This window comes from Bufo gargarizans, chromosome 3 (assembly GCF_014858855.1).
Source record: "Bufo gargarizans isolate SCDJY-AF-19 chromosome 3, ASM1485885v1, whole genome shotgun sequence".
Taxonomy (NCBI): domain Eukaryota; kingdom Metazoa; phylum Chordata; class Amphibia; order Anura; family Bufonidae; genus Bufo; species Bufo gargarizans.
Window position 1 is genome coordinate 17,448,811 of NC_058082.1, and position 19,166 is coordinate 17,467,976.

The 19,166-nt window shown below is 46.3% G+C and overlaps 1 protein-coding gene across 1 annotated transcript in view; it reads left to right on the forward strand.

Annotated features, from left to right (window-relative positions):
• The first annotated feature begins 14,595 nt into the window (after positions 1–14,595).
• LOC122931324 (ecto-ADP-ribosyltransferase 5-like) overlaps positions 14,596–19,166 on the forward strand; it is a 34,554-nt gene continuing 29,983 nt past the window's right edge. The window contains exons 1-2 of the mRNA XM_044285389.1: positions 14,596–14,724; positions 16,189–16,262. Coding sequence (XP_044141324.1) covers positions 16,203–16,262 — 60 coding nt within the window. The 5' untranslated portion in view covers positions 14,596–14,724; positions 16,189–16,202. The remainder of the gene's footprint in view (positions 14,725–16,188; positions 16,263–19,166) is intronic.

Here is a 19,166-nt window from a genome sequence, read left to right on the forward strand (position 1 = left end):
ACAAAGATATATATCCCAGAAGTCCTGGCGGGCGCCCAAATGACCGCTCCAACGCCCGCAGGCGACCTATTTGTACCTATTGTCATAAGATACTGCAGTAAGCCGGATTGGAATAATGAACTCTGACGTTATAATATGCAATGACTGGGTCAGGTGTAAGTAATAGTTAATAGTTTTTGCTTGTGACGCCAATTGCAGCGTGCGCAGGATACCGTCTCAGGGCCCTTTAAGGTATTGCAACTCACATACCAGGTTAGGAATGCCAGAGTGGTGTAATGTCTCTGTGTGGTAGCAGTAATGGTGTCAACGGTGTCTCCTACCTGAGTACGGCTGGACTCCTGGATCTTGGCTCACTTGCAATAAAATGAGTAGTGCTAGTAGGAGCAATTGAGGGATTTAGTAGCAATAATTGAGATCCAGACTTGGAATATAGTTCAAACTTGTCTTTACTTGATGCAGCAGTAATCCATATGAGATACAGCAATAGTCTTGGGTCCCAGCAGGTATTGGCAATGTATGGCAGGAATTTATCTTCTGCTTTTATCATGTGTCTGGAGCTCTCTTGCAGGATAAATCGTCTGCTATGGCTCTGTTATGTGGCAGGAATCTATATCTTCTGCTTTTATCATGTGTCTGGAGCTCTCTTGCAGGATAAATCGTCTGCTATGGCTCTGTTATGTGGCAGGAATCTATATCTTCTGCTTTTATCATGTGTCTGGAGCTCTCTTGCAGGATAAATCATCTGCTATGGCTCTGCTATGTGGCAGGAATCTATATCTTCTGCGCTATCTGTCTTCTGCTGTGTTGGGGACTGACTAGCTGAGGAGGAATTTGGCTTCTCCTAGTCTCTGGACGGTACTCACAGTTGTGCTCACAGGGTATGGTTCTTCCTGGAGTCATGGAGGTGGCTGCTTGCTTTCTCACCAGCCGAGGCTAAAGGCTCAGATTGGGAATGATGATCTTTTGTCTCAGCCGAGACAAGAGACTGGCTTGGATCCCTAGAACTGGGAGCTCCTACCAGCACAGCCTTCCCCATGCAGTGAGAGCTGGAACACTAACTGAACTTCCTTCTCCACCCCATGAGGCAGAATGTGGGAACAATCCACACCTCCTCAAAGAGGGGGGAGCTAAACTGGAATGTACTATTCCAGTTTAGAAACACTACACTGAACTAAGTCTCTGCTAAACATTGCTGCCACCTGCTGGTGCACAAGAAAATTACAGCAAAATACATTTAACAGGGCTTTAAATGCACATTTATGAGGAATATTAAATAAAATCACATTAGATGACAAGGCACATGTTACCAACAAATAGTAGTGAGGAAAAATAGTTTTGTAACATAACTCTGGGATGTTACAATAGGACATACAGAAACAATGTGCTGGCAGTAAAAAGAGAAAACCTCGAGGCTGAGAACCGCCTCTCGGAATGTAAACCAATAGGTCCACTAGATCCCAACTGGATGCCCAGATACGTAGGATCCCGTCCAGAAGTAGCAATCCGAATTAATGGAATTCCCTTTGTAGCCCTACTGGACACCGTATCTCAGGTCACTACCATCTTACGGCCTGCTTTTGATAAATACTGGGACCAGAACCAACTTACACAACCACTAGAATCCTGGTTGTATCTTACAGCTAGCAATGGGAAACCCGTGCCAATACATGGTTATTGGGAACCAACTCTGCAAGTAGGAGAAACCACCCTACCTAGAAAAGGTGTTATTGTTGTACAAGACGGAAACAAAGGTGGCTCTGCAGTGATTTTAGGAATGAATGTCCTTAGGAATTGTTACACCAAAATGCTTGAGGCATTACATCAATCTTTGCCTATTGCTTTACCTGCCTCCAAAAGTGGCATACAACAAACCATCCGTGTGCTAAGCGCACAATAGAAATTCGCCAATGAGAAAGGAGAAACCTGCTGTGTCCGCATCCGAGGTAACCAGCCTGTCATCCTCAAACCAAATACAGAGACACTCTTATGGTGTAGTGCCGCCCTGGGAATTCAAGGTCAAGACTACCAAGCCACGGTAGAGCCCTTAGAGCTAGATGACCATCCTCTAGTCAGAGCTGCCAGGAGCTAAGTGACTGTTTCCCAAAGAAAAGTGCCTGTCCGTCTCATAAACGTGAATGATCAAGATGTTACCCTCCATAAACATTATCCTGTTGCTCAGTTATTACAAGTCTTTTTCCAGGATATTCTCAGCTTGCCTACAACTAAAATAGGACAATCCGCGCAGAGCTCCAGTACTCCCGAACATGCTCCGTCTGCATCATGGTGGGAAGAACTCAATGTGGGAGACGACTCTACGCCCAAAAAACAAATTGAAGGAGTTTTAAACATCATGAAGGAACATCATCAAGTCTTCAGTAAGCACTCTACGGATTATGGGGAAGTCCGTGGGATCAAACACACTATCACTACCAGTTCTCACCCCCCAATAAAAGAAAGGTACCAGCCTATACCACCAAGAATGTACCAATCTGTGAAACAAATGATCCGAGAGATGAAGGATTCCAATATGATCCAAGACAGCCATAGTCCATGGGCTGCATCTTTAGTTCTTGTCCGGAAAAAGGATGGCAACATCAGATTCTGTGTGGATTGCAGAAAACTTAATCAAATCACCCACAAGGATGCCTAACCTTTACCCAGGATTGAAGAATCCCTGACAGCACTGGGATCATCAGCCTATTTCTATACTCTTGATCTGACCAGTGGATACTGGCAAGTAACCATGGCTCCTGAAGACCGAGAGAAAGCAGCTTTTACCATCCCCATGGGCCTATTTGATTTTAATTCCATGCCCTTTGGACTAATGGAACGCTGTTTAGGCCATAGAAACTTTGAGACTGTCTTACTCTACCTGGACAATGTCATTATTTATTCTAAATCCTACGAAGACCACTTAAAACATCTTGCAGAAGTCTTCCAAGTCCTCATTAAACATGGACTTAAGATCAAACCCTCTAAGTGCTACCTGCTGAAGCCAGAAGTCAAGTACCTGGGACATGTCTGTGGAGAAGGTGTTAAACCAGATACTGAAAAGTTAGCTGCAGTCCGGAATTGGCCTACTCCTACCACAGTGAAAGAGGTGAGAAGTTTCCTTAGTTTTGGAGGATACTACAGACGCTTCATCCCTCACTTCACCCAGATTGCTAAGCCAATTCAGGAACACCCAAAAAAGTATCAGAAGACGCAGATACCTGTGGAGTGGAATGAAGACAGGGAAATTGCCTTCCAGATCCTGAAGAAGAATCTGACCGAACCACCTGTCTTGGGATATCCAGATTACCATCAGCCCTTCCATCTCTACACTGATGCCAGCCAGTAAGGCCTGGGAGCTGTCCTGTCTCATGTGCAAGAAGGTAAAGAGAGAGTAATTGCTTATGCTAGCAGATCCCTGAAAAGAGCTGAAAGGAATGACCGGAACTATAGCTCTTTCAAATTAAAGTTCCTCGCACTTGTGTGGGCTGTCACTGAAAAATTGAAGGACTACCTTGCAGCAACTCACTTCATAGCTTTCACTGATAACGCCTTAGAACAAAGATGGGCCTCACACCTTGCTAACTACAACTTCACTGTCAAATACAGAACAGGCAAGTCCAACGAGAATGCAGATGTTTTATCTCGCCTGCCTACCAAGGAAGATCCTACTGCACACGTAGATGTCTGGGAAGAAGTGGAGATGCCTAATTTCTACATACATTTTGCCCAACAAAGCATCCTCTCCATCAAAAACAAAAGAGTCATAAATCCCCATCTACAGAACAATCCAGAGTCTCAAATTGAAAAGGAGAGATTGATCAAACTTCAGTCAGAAAGTAGAGTAATCGGAGAACTACATGACTTCCTCACAAGTGGAAGAACACCTGAGAGAATCCGCAGAAGAAATGCAGACCCAGAACTGTTGAAGTTGTGGAGACACCGAAAACAACTCTTTCTGCAGAAGGGCCTACTATTGAGAAGAAGCCTGGATTCAGTTACCTATGACAGTATACCAAATCCTAATCCCCCGTCGGAATGCAAGCATCATTCTCAAGATGTACCATGACAAATCAGGACACTTTGGCGTGCAGAAGACAGAAGCTACCGTCCGTAGATGATTCTATTGGATTGGAATGTGAGAAGACATTGAGAAGTGGTGTCGAGAGTGTTCCGCCTGTGCTATTGGATGAGGTGAAAAGCATGATAAAAAAGAACCTTTACATTCTATTGTAAGCCAAAAACCATTGGAGATCGTTGCAATTGACCATGTGAAGCTGGAACCAAGTCGCTCAGGTTACACATACGCTATGACCATCATTGATCACTACACGAAATTTGTTGTAGCCGTACCTGTTAAGGATTTGACCGCTAAAACAACTGCAGATGCCTTCTGGAAACATTTCCTGTTACCATACGGATGTCCAGAGAAAATACTTACAAATCAAGGATCTGCCTTTGAGTCACAACTCTTCAAAGTACTGTGTTCACTTCACCATTGCCAGAAAATCAGAACAATAGCTTACCATCCCCAAGGTAATGGACTTTGTAAAACAATGAACCAGACCTTAATAGAAATGCTTAGAGCTCTGCCATCTGCTACCAGAAATTATTGGCCTACTCTTCTACCTCAATTGATGTATACCTATAATAATACCATTCACTGTTCCACAGGGTATACACCTTACTATCTCATGTTTGTCCGACAAGGTAAACTTCCTGCTGACCATACTTTGGACGTACAAGTGCCTGATGCCATCAATCCATTGCCAAAAACTGATTGGGTGAGCAAACACCAAAGATGTCTAGCTGATGCACAAGAAATTGTTCACCATCGCATGAATAATGCTCACGAAAAGCAGCAAAAAGATTATGACCAATCTTCCAAAGCAGAGCCTCTTGAAATTGGTTATTATGTATGGTTTAAGAACAATCATCTCACCAGCAAGTTCGACAGTAAGTGGGAAAGAGTTCCCTACATAATTTCAGCTATCCCAAATCGAGCAACTGACACCTATGAGATCACCAGAGAAAACAAATTACCTCAAATAGTTCATCCCAATTGCTTGAAAATGTGTTATGAGGAATAAGATACTCCAGGAGGAATCCTTCCAGATGAGTGTTACAGAGGAACATCAACCTCCAATTCAAGTGCCTGAACTACCTGCTAAGTCTGTAGAGCCTATACTGTTGAAAGAGTAATGAAGGACAACTTCCTGTTGAGACTAGAGTTGCAGTTGAGCACAGCCTAGCAGTGTATGCAGTCTGTTATCTTCATCCCTCAGCTAAATATCTCAGCCCAGAGCTGTAGTGCTTTATCTACTCAGAAAACGCTAAAGAAAGGAGACCCCCAAAAGGTTATGGACACATCTTATTAGTGCCTTAGGACCTTTGGACTCCACCGTGAAGGATTTACCAGCCTTTGGCAACTTCACAAGCCTGAACCAGGATCACCAGGACCATTCCTAAAGTCCTCTATCAGTAAGGCTACAATTTCATTACCTTTAAAGGGGTATTCCCATCTTCAGTTTTCATACTTACCTTCGTCCAGCGCGACATCCACTTCCTGGATTCGTCTGGCTTAAGTGATGTCTTCTCCCGGCCTAAATAATAGGCCTACAATTTATATTCAGCTAAATCTGTGGTTATTGCTGTGGCTGGTCAAGTTATTTAGTGTCCGTCAAAGCACCGTTTTTGTTCTGGGTTGAAATACAATTCCCAACTTAGCAATTCCCTAAATCAGTGGTTTCTGATGTTTCAGGCCAAGTTTAAATCTATCCATAAAAGGGTATATTAGATTAAAGGTGCGGATAGGGTCATCCTCAATAACTTCACACGCTACCGTGCATTTCCAAGTCAAATTCTGTTCGTAAACGTATACCTGTCATCCAGCGCCTAAATACTAGGCCTACAATTTATATTCAGCTAAATCTGTCGTTACTGCTGTGCCTGTATTAGTGTATTACAGTACCTAAATAGATAGCCAGATAGTGTTAGGTGCCTGTAAAAAAAGGCCTGAATTTGAAATCAATACATTGGGCCAAATAATTTTTTTCTTATTGTGGTGAACGGTAACAATGAGGAAAACATCTAGTAAGGGACGCGGACGCGGACATGGTCGTGGTGGTGTTAGTGGACCCTCTGGTGCTGGGAGAGGACGTGGCCGTTCTGCCACAGCCACACGTCCTAGTGAACCAACTACCTCAGGTCCCAGTAGCCGCCAGAATTTACAGCGATATTTGGTGGGGCCCAATGCCGTTCTAAGAATGGTAAGGCCTGAGCAGGTACAGGCATTAGTCAATTGGGTGGCCGACAGTGGATCCAGCACGTTCACATTATCTCCCACCCAGTCTTCTGCAGAAAGCACACAGATGGCGCCTGAAAGCCAAGCCCATCAGTCTGTCATATCACCCCCATGCATATCAGGGAAACTGTCTGAGCCTCAAGTCATGCAGCAGTCTCTTATGCTGTTTGAAGACTCCGCTGGCAGGGTTTCCCAAGGGCATCCACCTAGCCCTTCCCCAGCGGTGGAAGACATAGAATGCACTGACGCACAACCACTTATGTTTCCTGATGATGAGGACATGGGAATACCACTTCAGCACGTCTCTGATGATGACGAAACACAGGTGCCAACTGCTGCGTCTTTCTGCAGTGTGCAGACTGAACAGGAGGTCAGGGAGGAAGACTGGGTGGAAGAAGATGCAGGGGACGATGAGGTCCTAGACCCCACATGGAATGAAGGTCATGTCACTGACTTTCAGAGTTCGGAGGAAGAGGCAGTGGTGAGACCGAGCCAACAGCGTAGCAAAAGAGGGAGCAGAGGGCAAAAGCAATGCACCCGCCGCAAAGAGACTCTGCCTGCTACTGACCGCCGCCATCTGGGACCGAGCACCCCAAAGGCAGCTTCAAGGAGTTCCCTGGCATGGCACTTCTTCAAACAATGTGCTGATGACAAGACCCGAGTGGTTTGCACGCTGTGCCATCAGAGCCTGAAGCGAGGCATTAACGTTCTGAACCTTAGCACAACCTGCATGACCAGGCACCTGCATGCAAAGCATGAACTGCAGTGGAGTAAACACCTTAAAAACAAGGAACTCGCTCAGGCTCCCCTGCTACCTCTTCTGCTGCTGCCGCCTTGGCCTCTTCCTCCGCCTCTGAAGGAACGTTGGTACCTGCCGCCCAGCAAACAGAGGATGTACGACCAACACCACCACCTCCGTCACCAAGCATCTCAACCATGTCACACGCCAGCGTTCAGCTCTCCATCTCACAAACATTTGAGAGAAAGCGTAAATTCCCACCTAGCCACCCTCGATCCCTGGCCCTGAATGCCAGCATTTCTAAACTACTGGCCTATGAAATGCTGTCATTCAGGCTGGTGGACACATACAGCTTCAAACAGCTCATGTCGCTTGCTGTCCCACAGTATGTTGTTCCCAGCCGCCACTACTTCTCCAAGAGAGCCGTGCCTTCCCTGCACAAACAAGTATCCGATAAAATCAAGTGTTCACTGCGCAACGCCATCTTTGGCAAGGTCCACCTGACCACAGATACGTGGACCAGTAAGCACGGCCAGGGACGCTATAGCTCCCTAACTGCACACTGGGTAAATGTAGTGGCGGCTGGGCCCCAGGCGGAGAGCTGTTTGGCGCATGTCCTTCCGCCACCAAGGATCGCAGGGCAACATTCTTTGCCTCCTGTTGCCTCCTCCTCCTACTCGGCTTCCTCCTCCTCTTCTTCCACCTGCTCATCCAGTCAGCCACACACTTTCACCACCAACTTCAGCACAGCCCGGGGTAAACGTCAGCAGGCAATTCTGAAACTCATATGTTTGGGGGACAGGCCCCACACCGCACAGGAGTTGTGGCGGGGTATAGAACAACAGACCGACGAGTGGTTGCTGCCGGTGAGCCTCAAGCCCGGGCCTGGTGGTGTGCGATAGTGGGCGAAATCTCGTTGCAGCTCTGGGACTAGCCAGTTTGACATCCCTTGCCTGGCGCATGTGCTGAATTTGGTGGTGCAGAAGTTCATTCACAACTACCCCGACATGTCAGAGCCGCTGCATAAAGTGCGGGCCGTCTGATCGCGCTTCCGGCGTTCACATCCTGCCGCTGCTCGCCTGTCTGCGCTACAGCGTAACTTCGGCCTTCCCGCTCACCGCCTCATATGCGACGTGCCCACCAGGTGGAACTCCACCTTGCACATGCTGGACAGACTGTGCGAGCAGCAGCAGGCCATAGTGGAGTTTCAGCTGCAGCACGCACGGGTCAGTCGCACTACGTAACAGCACCACTTCACCACCAATGACTGGGCCTCCATGCGAGACCTGTGTGCCCTGTTGCGCTGTTTCGAGTACTCCAGCAACATGGCTAGTGGCGATGACGCTGTTATCAGCGTTACAATACCACTTCTATGTCTCCTTGAGAAAACACTTAGGGCAATGATGGAAGAGGAGGTGGCCCAGGAGGAGGAGGAGGAGGAGGAAGAGGGGTCATTTTTAGCACTTTCAGGCCAGTCTCTTCGAAGAGAGGGAGGTTTTTTGCAACAGCAGAGGCCAGGTACAAATGTGGCCAGCCAGGGCCCACTACTGGAGGACGAGGAGGATGAGTATGAAGAGGAGGTGGAGGAGGATGAGCATGAAGCATGTTCACAGCGGGGTGGCACCCAACTCAGCTCGGGCCCATCACTGGTGCGTGGCTGGGGGGAAACGCAGGACGATGACGATACGCCTCCCACAGAGGACAGCTTGTCCTTACCCCTGGGCAGCCTGGCACACATGAGCGACTACATGCTGCAGTGCCTGCGCAACGACAGCAGAGTTGCCCACATTTTAACATGTGCGGACTACTGGGTTGCCACCCTGCTGGATCCACGGTACAAAGACAATGTGCCCACCTTACTTCCTGCACTGGAGCGTGATAGGAAGATGCGCGAGTACGAGCGCACATTGGTAGACGCGCTACTGAGAGCATTCCCAAATGTCACAGGGGAACAAGTGGAAGCCCAAGGCGAAGGCAGAGAAGGAGCAAGAGGTCGCCAACGCAGCTGTGTCACGGCCAGCTCCTCTGAGGGCAGGGTTAGCATGGCAGAGATGTGGAAAAGTTTTGTCAACACGCCACAGCTAACTGCACCACCACCTGATACGGAACGTGTTAGCAGGAGGCAACATTTCACTAACATGGTGGAACAGTACGTGTGCACACCCCTGACTGATGGTTCGGCCCCATTCAACTTTTGGGTCTCCAAATTGTCCACGTGGCCAGAGCTAGCCTTTTATGCCTTGGACGTGCTGGCCTGCCCGGCGGCCAGCGTTTTGTCTGAACGTGTATTCAGTACGGCAGGGGGCGTCATTACAGACAAATGCAGCCGCCTGTCTACAGCCAATGTGGACAAGCTGACGTTCATAAAAATGAACCAGGCATGGATCCCACAGGACCTGTCCATCCCTTGTGCAGATTAGACATTTATAACTACCTCCCCTTAACCATATATTATTGTACTCCAGGGCACTTCCTCATTCAATCCTCTTTTTATTTTCATTTTACCATTATATTGAGGGGCAACCCAAAGTTGAATGAACCTCTCCTCTGTCTGGGTGCCGGGGCCTAAAAATATCTGACAGTGGCCTGTTCCAGTGTTGGGTGACAAGAAGCATGATTCTCTGCTATGACATGAAGCGTGATTCTCTGCTATGGGACCTCTCTCCTCTGTCTGGGTGCCGGGGCCTAAAAATATCTGACAGTGGCCTGTTCCAGTGTTGGGTGACATGAAGCCTGATTCTCTGCTATGACATGAAGCCTGAATCTCTGCTATGGGACCTCTCTCCTCTGTCTGGGTGCCGGGGCCTAAATATCTCACAGTGGCCTGTTCCAGTGTTGGGTGACATGAAGCATGTTTCTCTGCTATGACATGAAGCTTGATTCTCTGCTATGACATGAAGCCTGATTCTTTTCTATGGGACCTCTCTCCTCTGTCTGGGTGCCGGGGCCTAAAAATATCTGACAGTGGCCTTTTCCAGTGTTGGGTGACATGAAGCATGATTCTCTGCTAAGACATGAAGCCTGAATCTCTACTATGGGACCTCTCTCCTCTGTCTGGGTGCCGGGGCCTAAAAATATCTGACAGTGGCCTGTTCCAGTGTTGGGTGACATGAAGCATGATTCTTTGCTATGACATGAAGCCTGAATATCTGCTATGACATGAAGCCTGATTCTCTGCTATGGGACCTCTCTCCTCTGTCTGGGTGCCGGGGCCTAAATATCTAACAATGGCCTGTTCCAGTGGTGGGTGACGTGAAGCCTGATTCTCTGCTATGACATGAAGCCTGATTTCTGCTATGACATGAAGCCTGATTCTCTGCTATGACATGAAGCCTGATTCTCTGCTATGGGACCTCTCTCCTCTGTCTGGGTGCCGGGGCCTAAAAATATCTGACAGTGGCCTGTTCCAGTGTTGGGTGACAGGAAGCCTGATTCTCTGATATGACGTGAAGCCTGAATCTCTGTTATGGGACCTCTCTCCTCTGTCTGGGTGCCGGGGCCTAAATATCTGACAATGGCCTTTTCCAGTGGTGGGTGATGTGAAGCCTGATTCTCTGCTATAACATGAAGCATGATTCTCTGCTGACATGAAGCCTGATTCTCAGCTATGACATGAAGCCTGATTCTCTGCTATGACATGAAGCCTGATTCTCTGCTATGACTGGAAGCCTGATTCTCTGCTATGGGACCTCTCTCCTCTGTCTGGGTGCCGGGGCCTAAAAATATCTGACAGTGGCCTGTTCCAGTGTTGGATGACAGGAAGCCTGATTCTCTGCTATGACATGAAGCCTGAATCTCTGCTATGGGACCTCTCTCCTCTGTCTGGGTGCCGGGGCCTAAAAATATCTGACAGTGGCCTGTTCCAGTGTTGGGTGACATGAAGCATGATTCTCTGCTATGACATGAAGCCTGAATCTCTGCTATGGGACCTCTCTCCTCTGTATGGGTGCCGGGGCCTAAAAATATCTGACAGTGGCCTGTTCCAGTGTTGGGTGACATGAAGCCTGATTCTTTGCTATGACATGAAGCCTGAATCTCTGCTATGGGACCTCTCTCCTCTGTCTGGGTGCCGGGGCCTAAATATCTGACAATGGCCTGTTCCAGTGGTGGGTGACGTGAAGCCTGATTCTCTGCTATGACATGAAGCCTGATTCTCTGCTATGACATGAAGCCTGATTATCTGCTATGGGACCTCTCTCCTCTGTCTGGGTGCCGGGGCCTAAAAATATCTGACAGTGGCCTGTTCCAGTGTTGGGTGACAGGAAGCCTGATTCTCTGCTATGACATGAAGCCTGAATCTCTGCTATGGGACCTCTCTCCTCTGTCTGGGTACCGGGGCCTAAAAATATCTGACAGTGGCCTGTTCCAGTGTTGGGTGACATGAAGCATGATTCTCTGCTATGACATGAAGCCTGAATCCCTGCTATGGGACCTCTCTCCTCTGTCTGGGTGCCGGGGCCTAAATATCTGACAATGGCCTTTTCCAGTGGTGGGTGACTTGAAGCCTGATTCTCTGCTATGACATGAAGCATGATTCTCTGCTGACATGAAGCCTGACTCTCTGCTATGACATGAAGCCTGATTCTCTGCTATGACATGAAGCCTGATTCTCTGCTATGGGACCTCTGTCCTCTGTCTGGGTGCCGGGGCCTAAAAATATCTGACAGTGGCCTGTTCCAGTGTTGGGTGACAGGAAGCCTGATTCTCTGGTATGACATGAAGCCTGAATCTCTGCTATGGGACCTCTCTCCTCTGTCTGGGTGCCAGGGCCTAAAAATATCTGACAGTGGCCTGTTCCAGTGTTGGGTGACATGAAGCATGATTCTCTGTTATGACATGAAGCCTGAATCTCTGCTATGGGACCTCTCTCCTCTGCCTGGGTGCCGGGGCCTAAATATCTGACAATGGCCTGTTGCAGTGGTGGGTGACGTGAAGCCTGATTCACTGCTATGACATGAAGCCTGATTCTCTGCTGACATGAAGCCTGATTCTCTGCTATGACATGAAGCCTGATTCTCTGCTATGACATGAAGCCTGATTCTCTGCTGTGGGACCTCTCTCCTCTGTCTGGGTGCCGGGGCCTAAATATCTGACAGTGGCCTGTTCCAGTGTTGGGTGACATGAAGCCTGATTCTCTGCCATGAGACCTCTCTCCAATTAATATTGGTTAATTTTAATTTATTTTATTTTTATTTTTATTAATTTCCCTATCCACATTTGTTTGCAGGGGATTTACCTACATTTTGCTGCCTTTTGCAGCCCTCTAGCCCTTTCCTGGGCTATTTTACAGCCTTTTTAGTGCCGAAAAGTTCGGGTCCCCATTGACTTCAATGGGGTTCGGGTTCGGGGCGAAGTTAGGGTCGAGTTCGGATCCCGAACCCGAACATTTCCGGGAAGTACGGCCGAACTTCTCGAACCCGAACATCCAGGTGTTCGCTCAACTCTACCGACAAGGTAAACTTCCTGCTGACCATACTTTGGACGTACAAGTGCCTAATTCCATCAATCCATTGCCAAAAACTGATTGGGTGAGCAAACAACAAAGCTGTCTAGCTGATGCACAAAAAGCAGCAAAAAGATTATGACCAATCTGCCAAAGCAGAGCCTCTTGAAATTGGTTATTATGTATGGTTTAAGAACAATCATCGCACCAGCAAGTTGGACAGTAAGTGGGAAAGAGTTCCCTACATCATTTCAGCTATCCCAAATCGAGCAACTGACACCTATGAGATCACCAGAGAAAACAAATTACCTCAAATAGTTTATCGCAATTGCTTGAAAATAGAAACATAGAATGTGTCGGCAGATAAGAACCATTTGGCCCATCTAGTCTGCCCAATATACTAAGTACTATGGATAGCCCCTGGCCCTATCTTATATGGAGGATGGCCTTATGCCTATCCCATGCATGCTTAAACTCCTCCACTGTATTTGCAGCTACCACTTCTGCAGGAAGGCTATTCCATGCATCCACTACTCTCTCAGTAAAGTAATACTTCCTGATATTACTATTAACCCTCTGCCCCTCTAATTTAAAACTATGTCCTCTTGTAGCAGTTTTTCTTCTTTTAAATATTCTTTCCTCTTTTACCTTGTTGATTCCCTTTATGTATTTAAAAGTCTCTCTCATCTCCCCTCTGTCTCATCTTTCTTCCAAGCTCTACATGTTAAGGTCCTTTAATCTTTCCTGGTAAGTTTTATCCTGCAATCCATGTACTAGTTTAGTAGCTCTTCTCTGAACTCTCTCCAAAGTATCAATATCCTTCTGGAGATATGGCCTCCAGTACTGAGCACAATACTCCAAATGAGGTCTCACTAGTGCTCTGTAGAGCGGCATGAGCACCTCCCTCTTTCTACTGGTAATTCCTCTTGCTATACACCCCAGCATTCTGCTAGCATCTCCTGCTGCTCTATGACATGGTCTGCCTACCTTTAAGTCTTCTGAAATAATGATCCCTAAATCCCTTTCCTCAGATACTGAGGTTAGGACTGTATCACTGATTTTATATTCTGCTCTTGGGTTTTTACGTCCCAGGTGCATTATCTTGCACTTATGAAGATTGGTCATAATCTTTTTGCTGCTATTTGTGAGCATTATTCATGCGATGGTGAACAATTTCTTGTGCATCAGCTAGACATCTTTGGTGTTTGCTCACCCAATCAGTTTTTGGCAATGGATTGATGGCATCAGGCACTTGTACGTCCAAAGTATGGTCAGCAGGAAGTTTACCTTCAAAAGGTGGCTACTTTGAAGAACCTAGAATATGACATATTTTCAGTTGTTTCACACTTTTTTGTTATGTATATAATTCCACATGTGATAATTCATAGTTTGATGCCTTCAGTGTGAATCTACAATTTTCATAGTCATAAAAATAAAGAAAACTCTTTGAATGAGAAGGTGTGTCCAAACTTTTGGTCTGTACTGTATATATGGGAGGTGTTATATCCCCCTAGTGGTGAGCTCAGTGTAAATCAATTCTAATACACCTGTTAGCAGGGATTATGCACAAGGACACATTGCAGCATACAAACAGGCTATATAAGGCATAAAAAGTATAATACAACAACTTTGCAGTACCCACGAGGATAGTGGGACTCTGCACCCCAACATCAGGGTATGCCCTAATGCTGCCCTGGCTCTAGGGAGCAATGGTTTGAAAACTGGCACTCTGAATAACTGTTGCAACCAGAGACACTACCACTCCTATCCTCCGCTCCACTCTTCTGGGGCTTGCATCAAATATACCTGACACAAAATGCACAGGGAATGAAAAAGAATGTTGGCAGCACCGTGCGAACAGGAGACATGTGGAAACAGCTGCACATCGGGGAGATAAAGCATCGAAAACAGAGGACAATCCCGCAGGCTGTGTGTCTGTAACTGATCTAGACGACAGTCAGACCACAGGACTGGGGTTCACATTGTGACAGTATACTGGTAACTGACGTCTGTCACCTTTTCGTGGCTGTCGCCGTCTTCTCCGGCTGCTGGATCTTGTTTCTGCCAGTCTGGTATAGAAGTGTCCCAGGTGACATGAAGTGTTATTACGACTCCAGCTGTAACACTGAGGGATAAATATAACGTCTCAGCTACGAGAAGCTCCGATCATCATCATTACCTGATCATCCAGAGAAGCAGCGACCGAGGAGGAGAAGACTGAGAAGACACTGGGCACCAGGTCCAGGGGTAAGTGGGGACAATCCATCAACTGCAGACCCTCAGCCTGTCTCTTACTGTCTGCAGCCCTGTCTCTTACCCTTCTCTTCTGTCTCTTCTCCCTCTTGTCTGTCGCTTACTGTCTGCAGCCCTGTCTCTTATCCTTCCCTTCTGTCTCTTCTCCCTCTTGTCTGTCTCTTATCCTTCTCTTCTGTCTCTTCTCCCTCTTGTCTGTCTCTTATTATTCCCTTCTGTCTCTTCTCCCTCTTGTCTGTCTCTTATCCTTCGCTTCTGTCTCTTCTCCCTCTTGTCTGTCTCTTATTCTTCCCTTCTGTCTCTTCTCCCTCTTGTCTGTCTCTTATCCTTCCCTTCTGTCTCTTCTCCCTCTTGTTTGTCTCTTATCCTTCCCTTCTGTCTCTTATTCTTCCATTCTGTCTCTTATCCTTCTCTTCTGTCTCTTCTCCCTCTTGTCTGTCTCTTATCTTTCCCTTCTGTCTCTTCTCCCTCTTGTCTGTATATTTTCCTTCCCTTCTGTCTCTTATCCTTACCTTCTGTCTCTTCTCCCTATTGTTTGTTCTTTTATTCTTCCCTTCTGTCTCTTCTCCCTCTTGTCTGTCTCTTATCCTTCCCTTCTGTCTCTTCTCCCTCTCACCTGTCTCGTATCTTTCTCTTCTGTCTCTTCTCCCATTTGTCTGTCTCTTATCCTTCCCTTTTGTCTCTTCTCCCTCTTGTCTGTCTCTTATCATTCTCTTCTGTCTCTTCTACCTCTCGTCTGTCTCTTATCTTTCTCTTCTGTCTCTTCTCCCTCTTGTATGTCTCTTATCCTTCTCTTCTGTCTCTTCTCCCTCTTGTCTGTCTCTTGTCCTTTCCTTCTGTCTCTTCTCCCATTTGTCTGTCACTTATCCTTCCCTTCTGTCTCTTCTCCCTCTTGTCTGTCTCTTATCCTTCCCTTCTGTCTCTTCTTCCTCTTGTCTGTCTCTTATCATTCTCTTCTGTCTCTTCTCCCTCTTGTCTGTCTCTTATCCTTCTCTTCTGTCTCTTCTCCCTCTTGTCTGTCTCTTATCTTTCCCTTCTGTCTCTTCTCCCTCTTGTCTGTCTCTTATCCTTCCCTTCTGTCTCTTCCTCCTCTTGTCTGTCTCTTATCCTTCTCTTCTGTCTCTTCTCCCTCTTGTCTGTCTCTTGTCCTTTCCTTCTGTCTCTTCTCCCATTTGTCTGTCTCTTATCCTTCCCTTCTGTCTCTTCTCCCTCTTGTCTGTCTCTTATCATTCTCTTCTGTCTCTTCTTCCTCTTGTCTGTCTCTTATCATTCTCTTCTGTCTCTTCTCCCTCTTGTCTGTCTCTTATCCTTCCCTTCTGTCTCTTCTCCCTCTTGTCTGTCTCTTATCCTTCCCTTCTGTCTCTTCTCCCTCTTGTCTGTCTCTTATCCTTCCCTCCTGTCTCCTGTCCCCTCAGCCTCCTGACATTTTATTCTAGTGACCCGATGTGTTTCTTGTAGGGTCTCTTTCTCCGATGTCTCGTCCCCGGCTGCCTCTCTTCTGCCTCGGGCTGTTTGTCCTGAAATCTCTACAGGTATAAGATTTATAATATTACTGGGAAAGGGACGTAATGGCCACGATTGTAAATAACTCCGATCCTGACAGTGTAAACCCCCAGATGCCGAAACTGCTATTAACAATGGCGCCTAAGTGGTTAAACGTGGAGAACCCTCCGTCTGTCACCTCCTCAGCCCCCCTGCAATGTGATTACGGGGTCCCAGTAGGTTTGATGGCAGCTAGAGGCCCCAATGTCTACAGTATGTACAGGCCTAGTATGACAGACAGTAATACACGGCAGTACAGAAGTATTGCAGTCTGTTATATGAAATACAAAAGGCTAAAAAAAAAAAAAAAAATCCAAAAGATAAAACCTCTAATGGTGCCCATAAACCCTCAGTAGCTGTTGGCTGAGCGATCGTTCCTCTGACGGTCATCTCGCCCAACTCCCCCATATATATACACTCTCAGTTCAGCTGAATGTCTATGTGCTCCCAATGAGGAGAAAGCCGCAGCTATATACAAATGCTCTTCTACATCAATGGGCAAAAAATTCCCACAGACAGACTCCAATGCCTTCATAGAAGAGCAAAGGGTGGAGCAGCTCCATAGTAATGCTTCTGAGAGGGATGTGAGGACAGCTCCTGTCGGTGTAATGTGTAGGTGTCCCTATACTCCTCCCCATATAGTGCATGGAAGCTTGTGGTGGCCATCATAATTATGGAGACATGACGGTACAGGAAGAACGTTATACACTTCTTATCAGAGGGCACCTCCTTATGAATGAGAAGGACGCTGATATCTCCTAATAGTGATCTCATGAGCCGACACAACATTGTGCGAACTAGAAACGGATTTCAGCTTGAATCCATGGCTGCAAATGTGGAAATGCAATGAGCAGGACCGTGGTACAGGTTACACGGACGCCAAGATTATGCAGTGGTTCCGGAATATGGGTATATAAGTCTATAGTTTTTGTTCGTGACGCCAATTGCAGCGTGCGTAGGGTACAGTCTCAATAAGAGAGACATCAACTAATGAATGTGCTAATAGTTGCAACATGTGTTTTACAACAGGATCCGCCTATATAAACAGGACACAGTCTGTGCATGGTTAGCTCAGAGATACGTATCCCCGTACATGCATAGGTCTATCCAACTATCTGTCTATATCCAGCTATCTGTTATCTATCTATGTATCTATACATCCATATACCCCATCTATCTAAATTCTATCTATCCTTCTATCTATCTATTATCTATCTATCTTTCTAGCTACCTATCTATAGTCTATCTATCCATCTATCTGTTTTCTATCTACTTATCTATAGTCTATTTTTCCATCTATCTATCTATTATCTATCTATCTATTATCTATCCTATCTATCATCTATCTATCTATCTATCATTTATCTATATTTCTATCTACCTATCTATAGTCTATCTTTACATCTATCTGTTATCTATCTATCTATCTATCTATCTATACAGACATATACCCCATCTATCTAAAGTCTATCTATCAATTTATCTACCTATCTATCCTTCCATCTAACAATTATCTATCTATCTTTCCATCTATCTGTTATCTATCTATCCATTTATCTATCTATCAATCCATTTTTATCCAGACAACTATCTATCTATCTATCTATCTACAGTACAGACCAAAAGTTTGGACGCACCTTCTCATTCAAAGAGTTTTCTTTATTTTCATGACTATGAAAATTGTAGATTCACACTGAAGGCATCAAAACTATGAATTAACACATATGGAATTATATACATAACAAAAAAGTGTGAAACAACTGAAAATATGTCATATTCTAGGTTCTTCAAAGTAGCCACCTTTTGCTTTGATTACTGCTTTTCACACTCTTGGCATTCTCTTGATGAGCTTCAAGAGGTAGTCACCTGAAATGGTCTTCCAACAGTCTTGAAGGAGTTCCCAGAGATGCTTAGCACTTGTTGGCCTTTTTGCCTTCACTCTGCGGTCCAGCTCACCCCAAATCATCTCGATTGGGTTCAGGTCCGGTGACTGTGGAGGCCAGGTTATCTGGCGCAGCACCCCACCACTCTCCTTCATGGTCAAATAGCCCTTACACAGCCTGGAGGTGTGTTTGGGGTCATTGTCCTGTTGAAAAATAAATGATGGTCCAACTAAACGCAAACCGGATGGAATAGCATGCCGCTGCAAGATGCTGTGGTAGCCATGCTGGTTCAGTATGCCTTCAATTTTGAATAAATCCCCAACAGTGTCACCAGCAAAGCACCCACACACCATTGCACCTCCTCCTCCATGCTTCACGGTGGGAACCAGGCATGTAGAGTCCATCCGTCCACCTTTTCTGCGCCGCACAAAGACACGGTGGTTGGAACCAAAGATCTCAAATTTGGACTCATCAGACCAAAGCCCAGATTTCCACTGGTCTAATGTCCATTCCTTGTGTTCTTTAGCCCAAACAAGTCTCTTCTGCTTGTTGCCTGTCCTTAGCAGTGGTTTCCTAGCAGATATTCTACCATGAAGGCCTGTCTCCTCTTAACAGTTGTTCTAGAGATGTGTCTGCTGCTAGAACTCTGTGTGGCATTGACCTGGTCTCTAATCTGAGCTGCTGTTAACCTGCGATTTCTGAGGCTGGTGACTCGGATGAACTTATCCTCCGCAGCAGAGGTGACTCTTGGTCTTCCTTTCCTGGGGCGGTCCGCATGTGAGCCAGTTTCTTTGTAGTGCTTGATGGTTTTTGTGACTGCACTTGGGGACACTTTCAAAGTTTTCCCAATTTTTCGGACTGAATGACCTTCATTTCTTAAAGTAATGATGGCCACTCGTTTTTCTTTACTTAGCTGCTTTTTTCTTGCCATAATACAAATTCTAACAGTCTATTCAGTAGGACTATCAGCTGTGTATCCGCCTGACTTCTCCACAACGCAACTGATGGTCC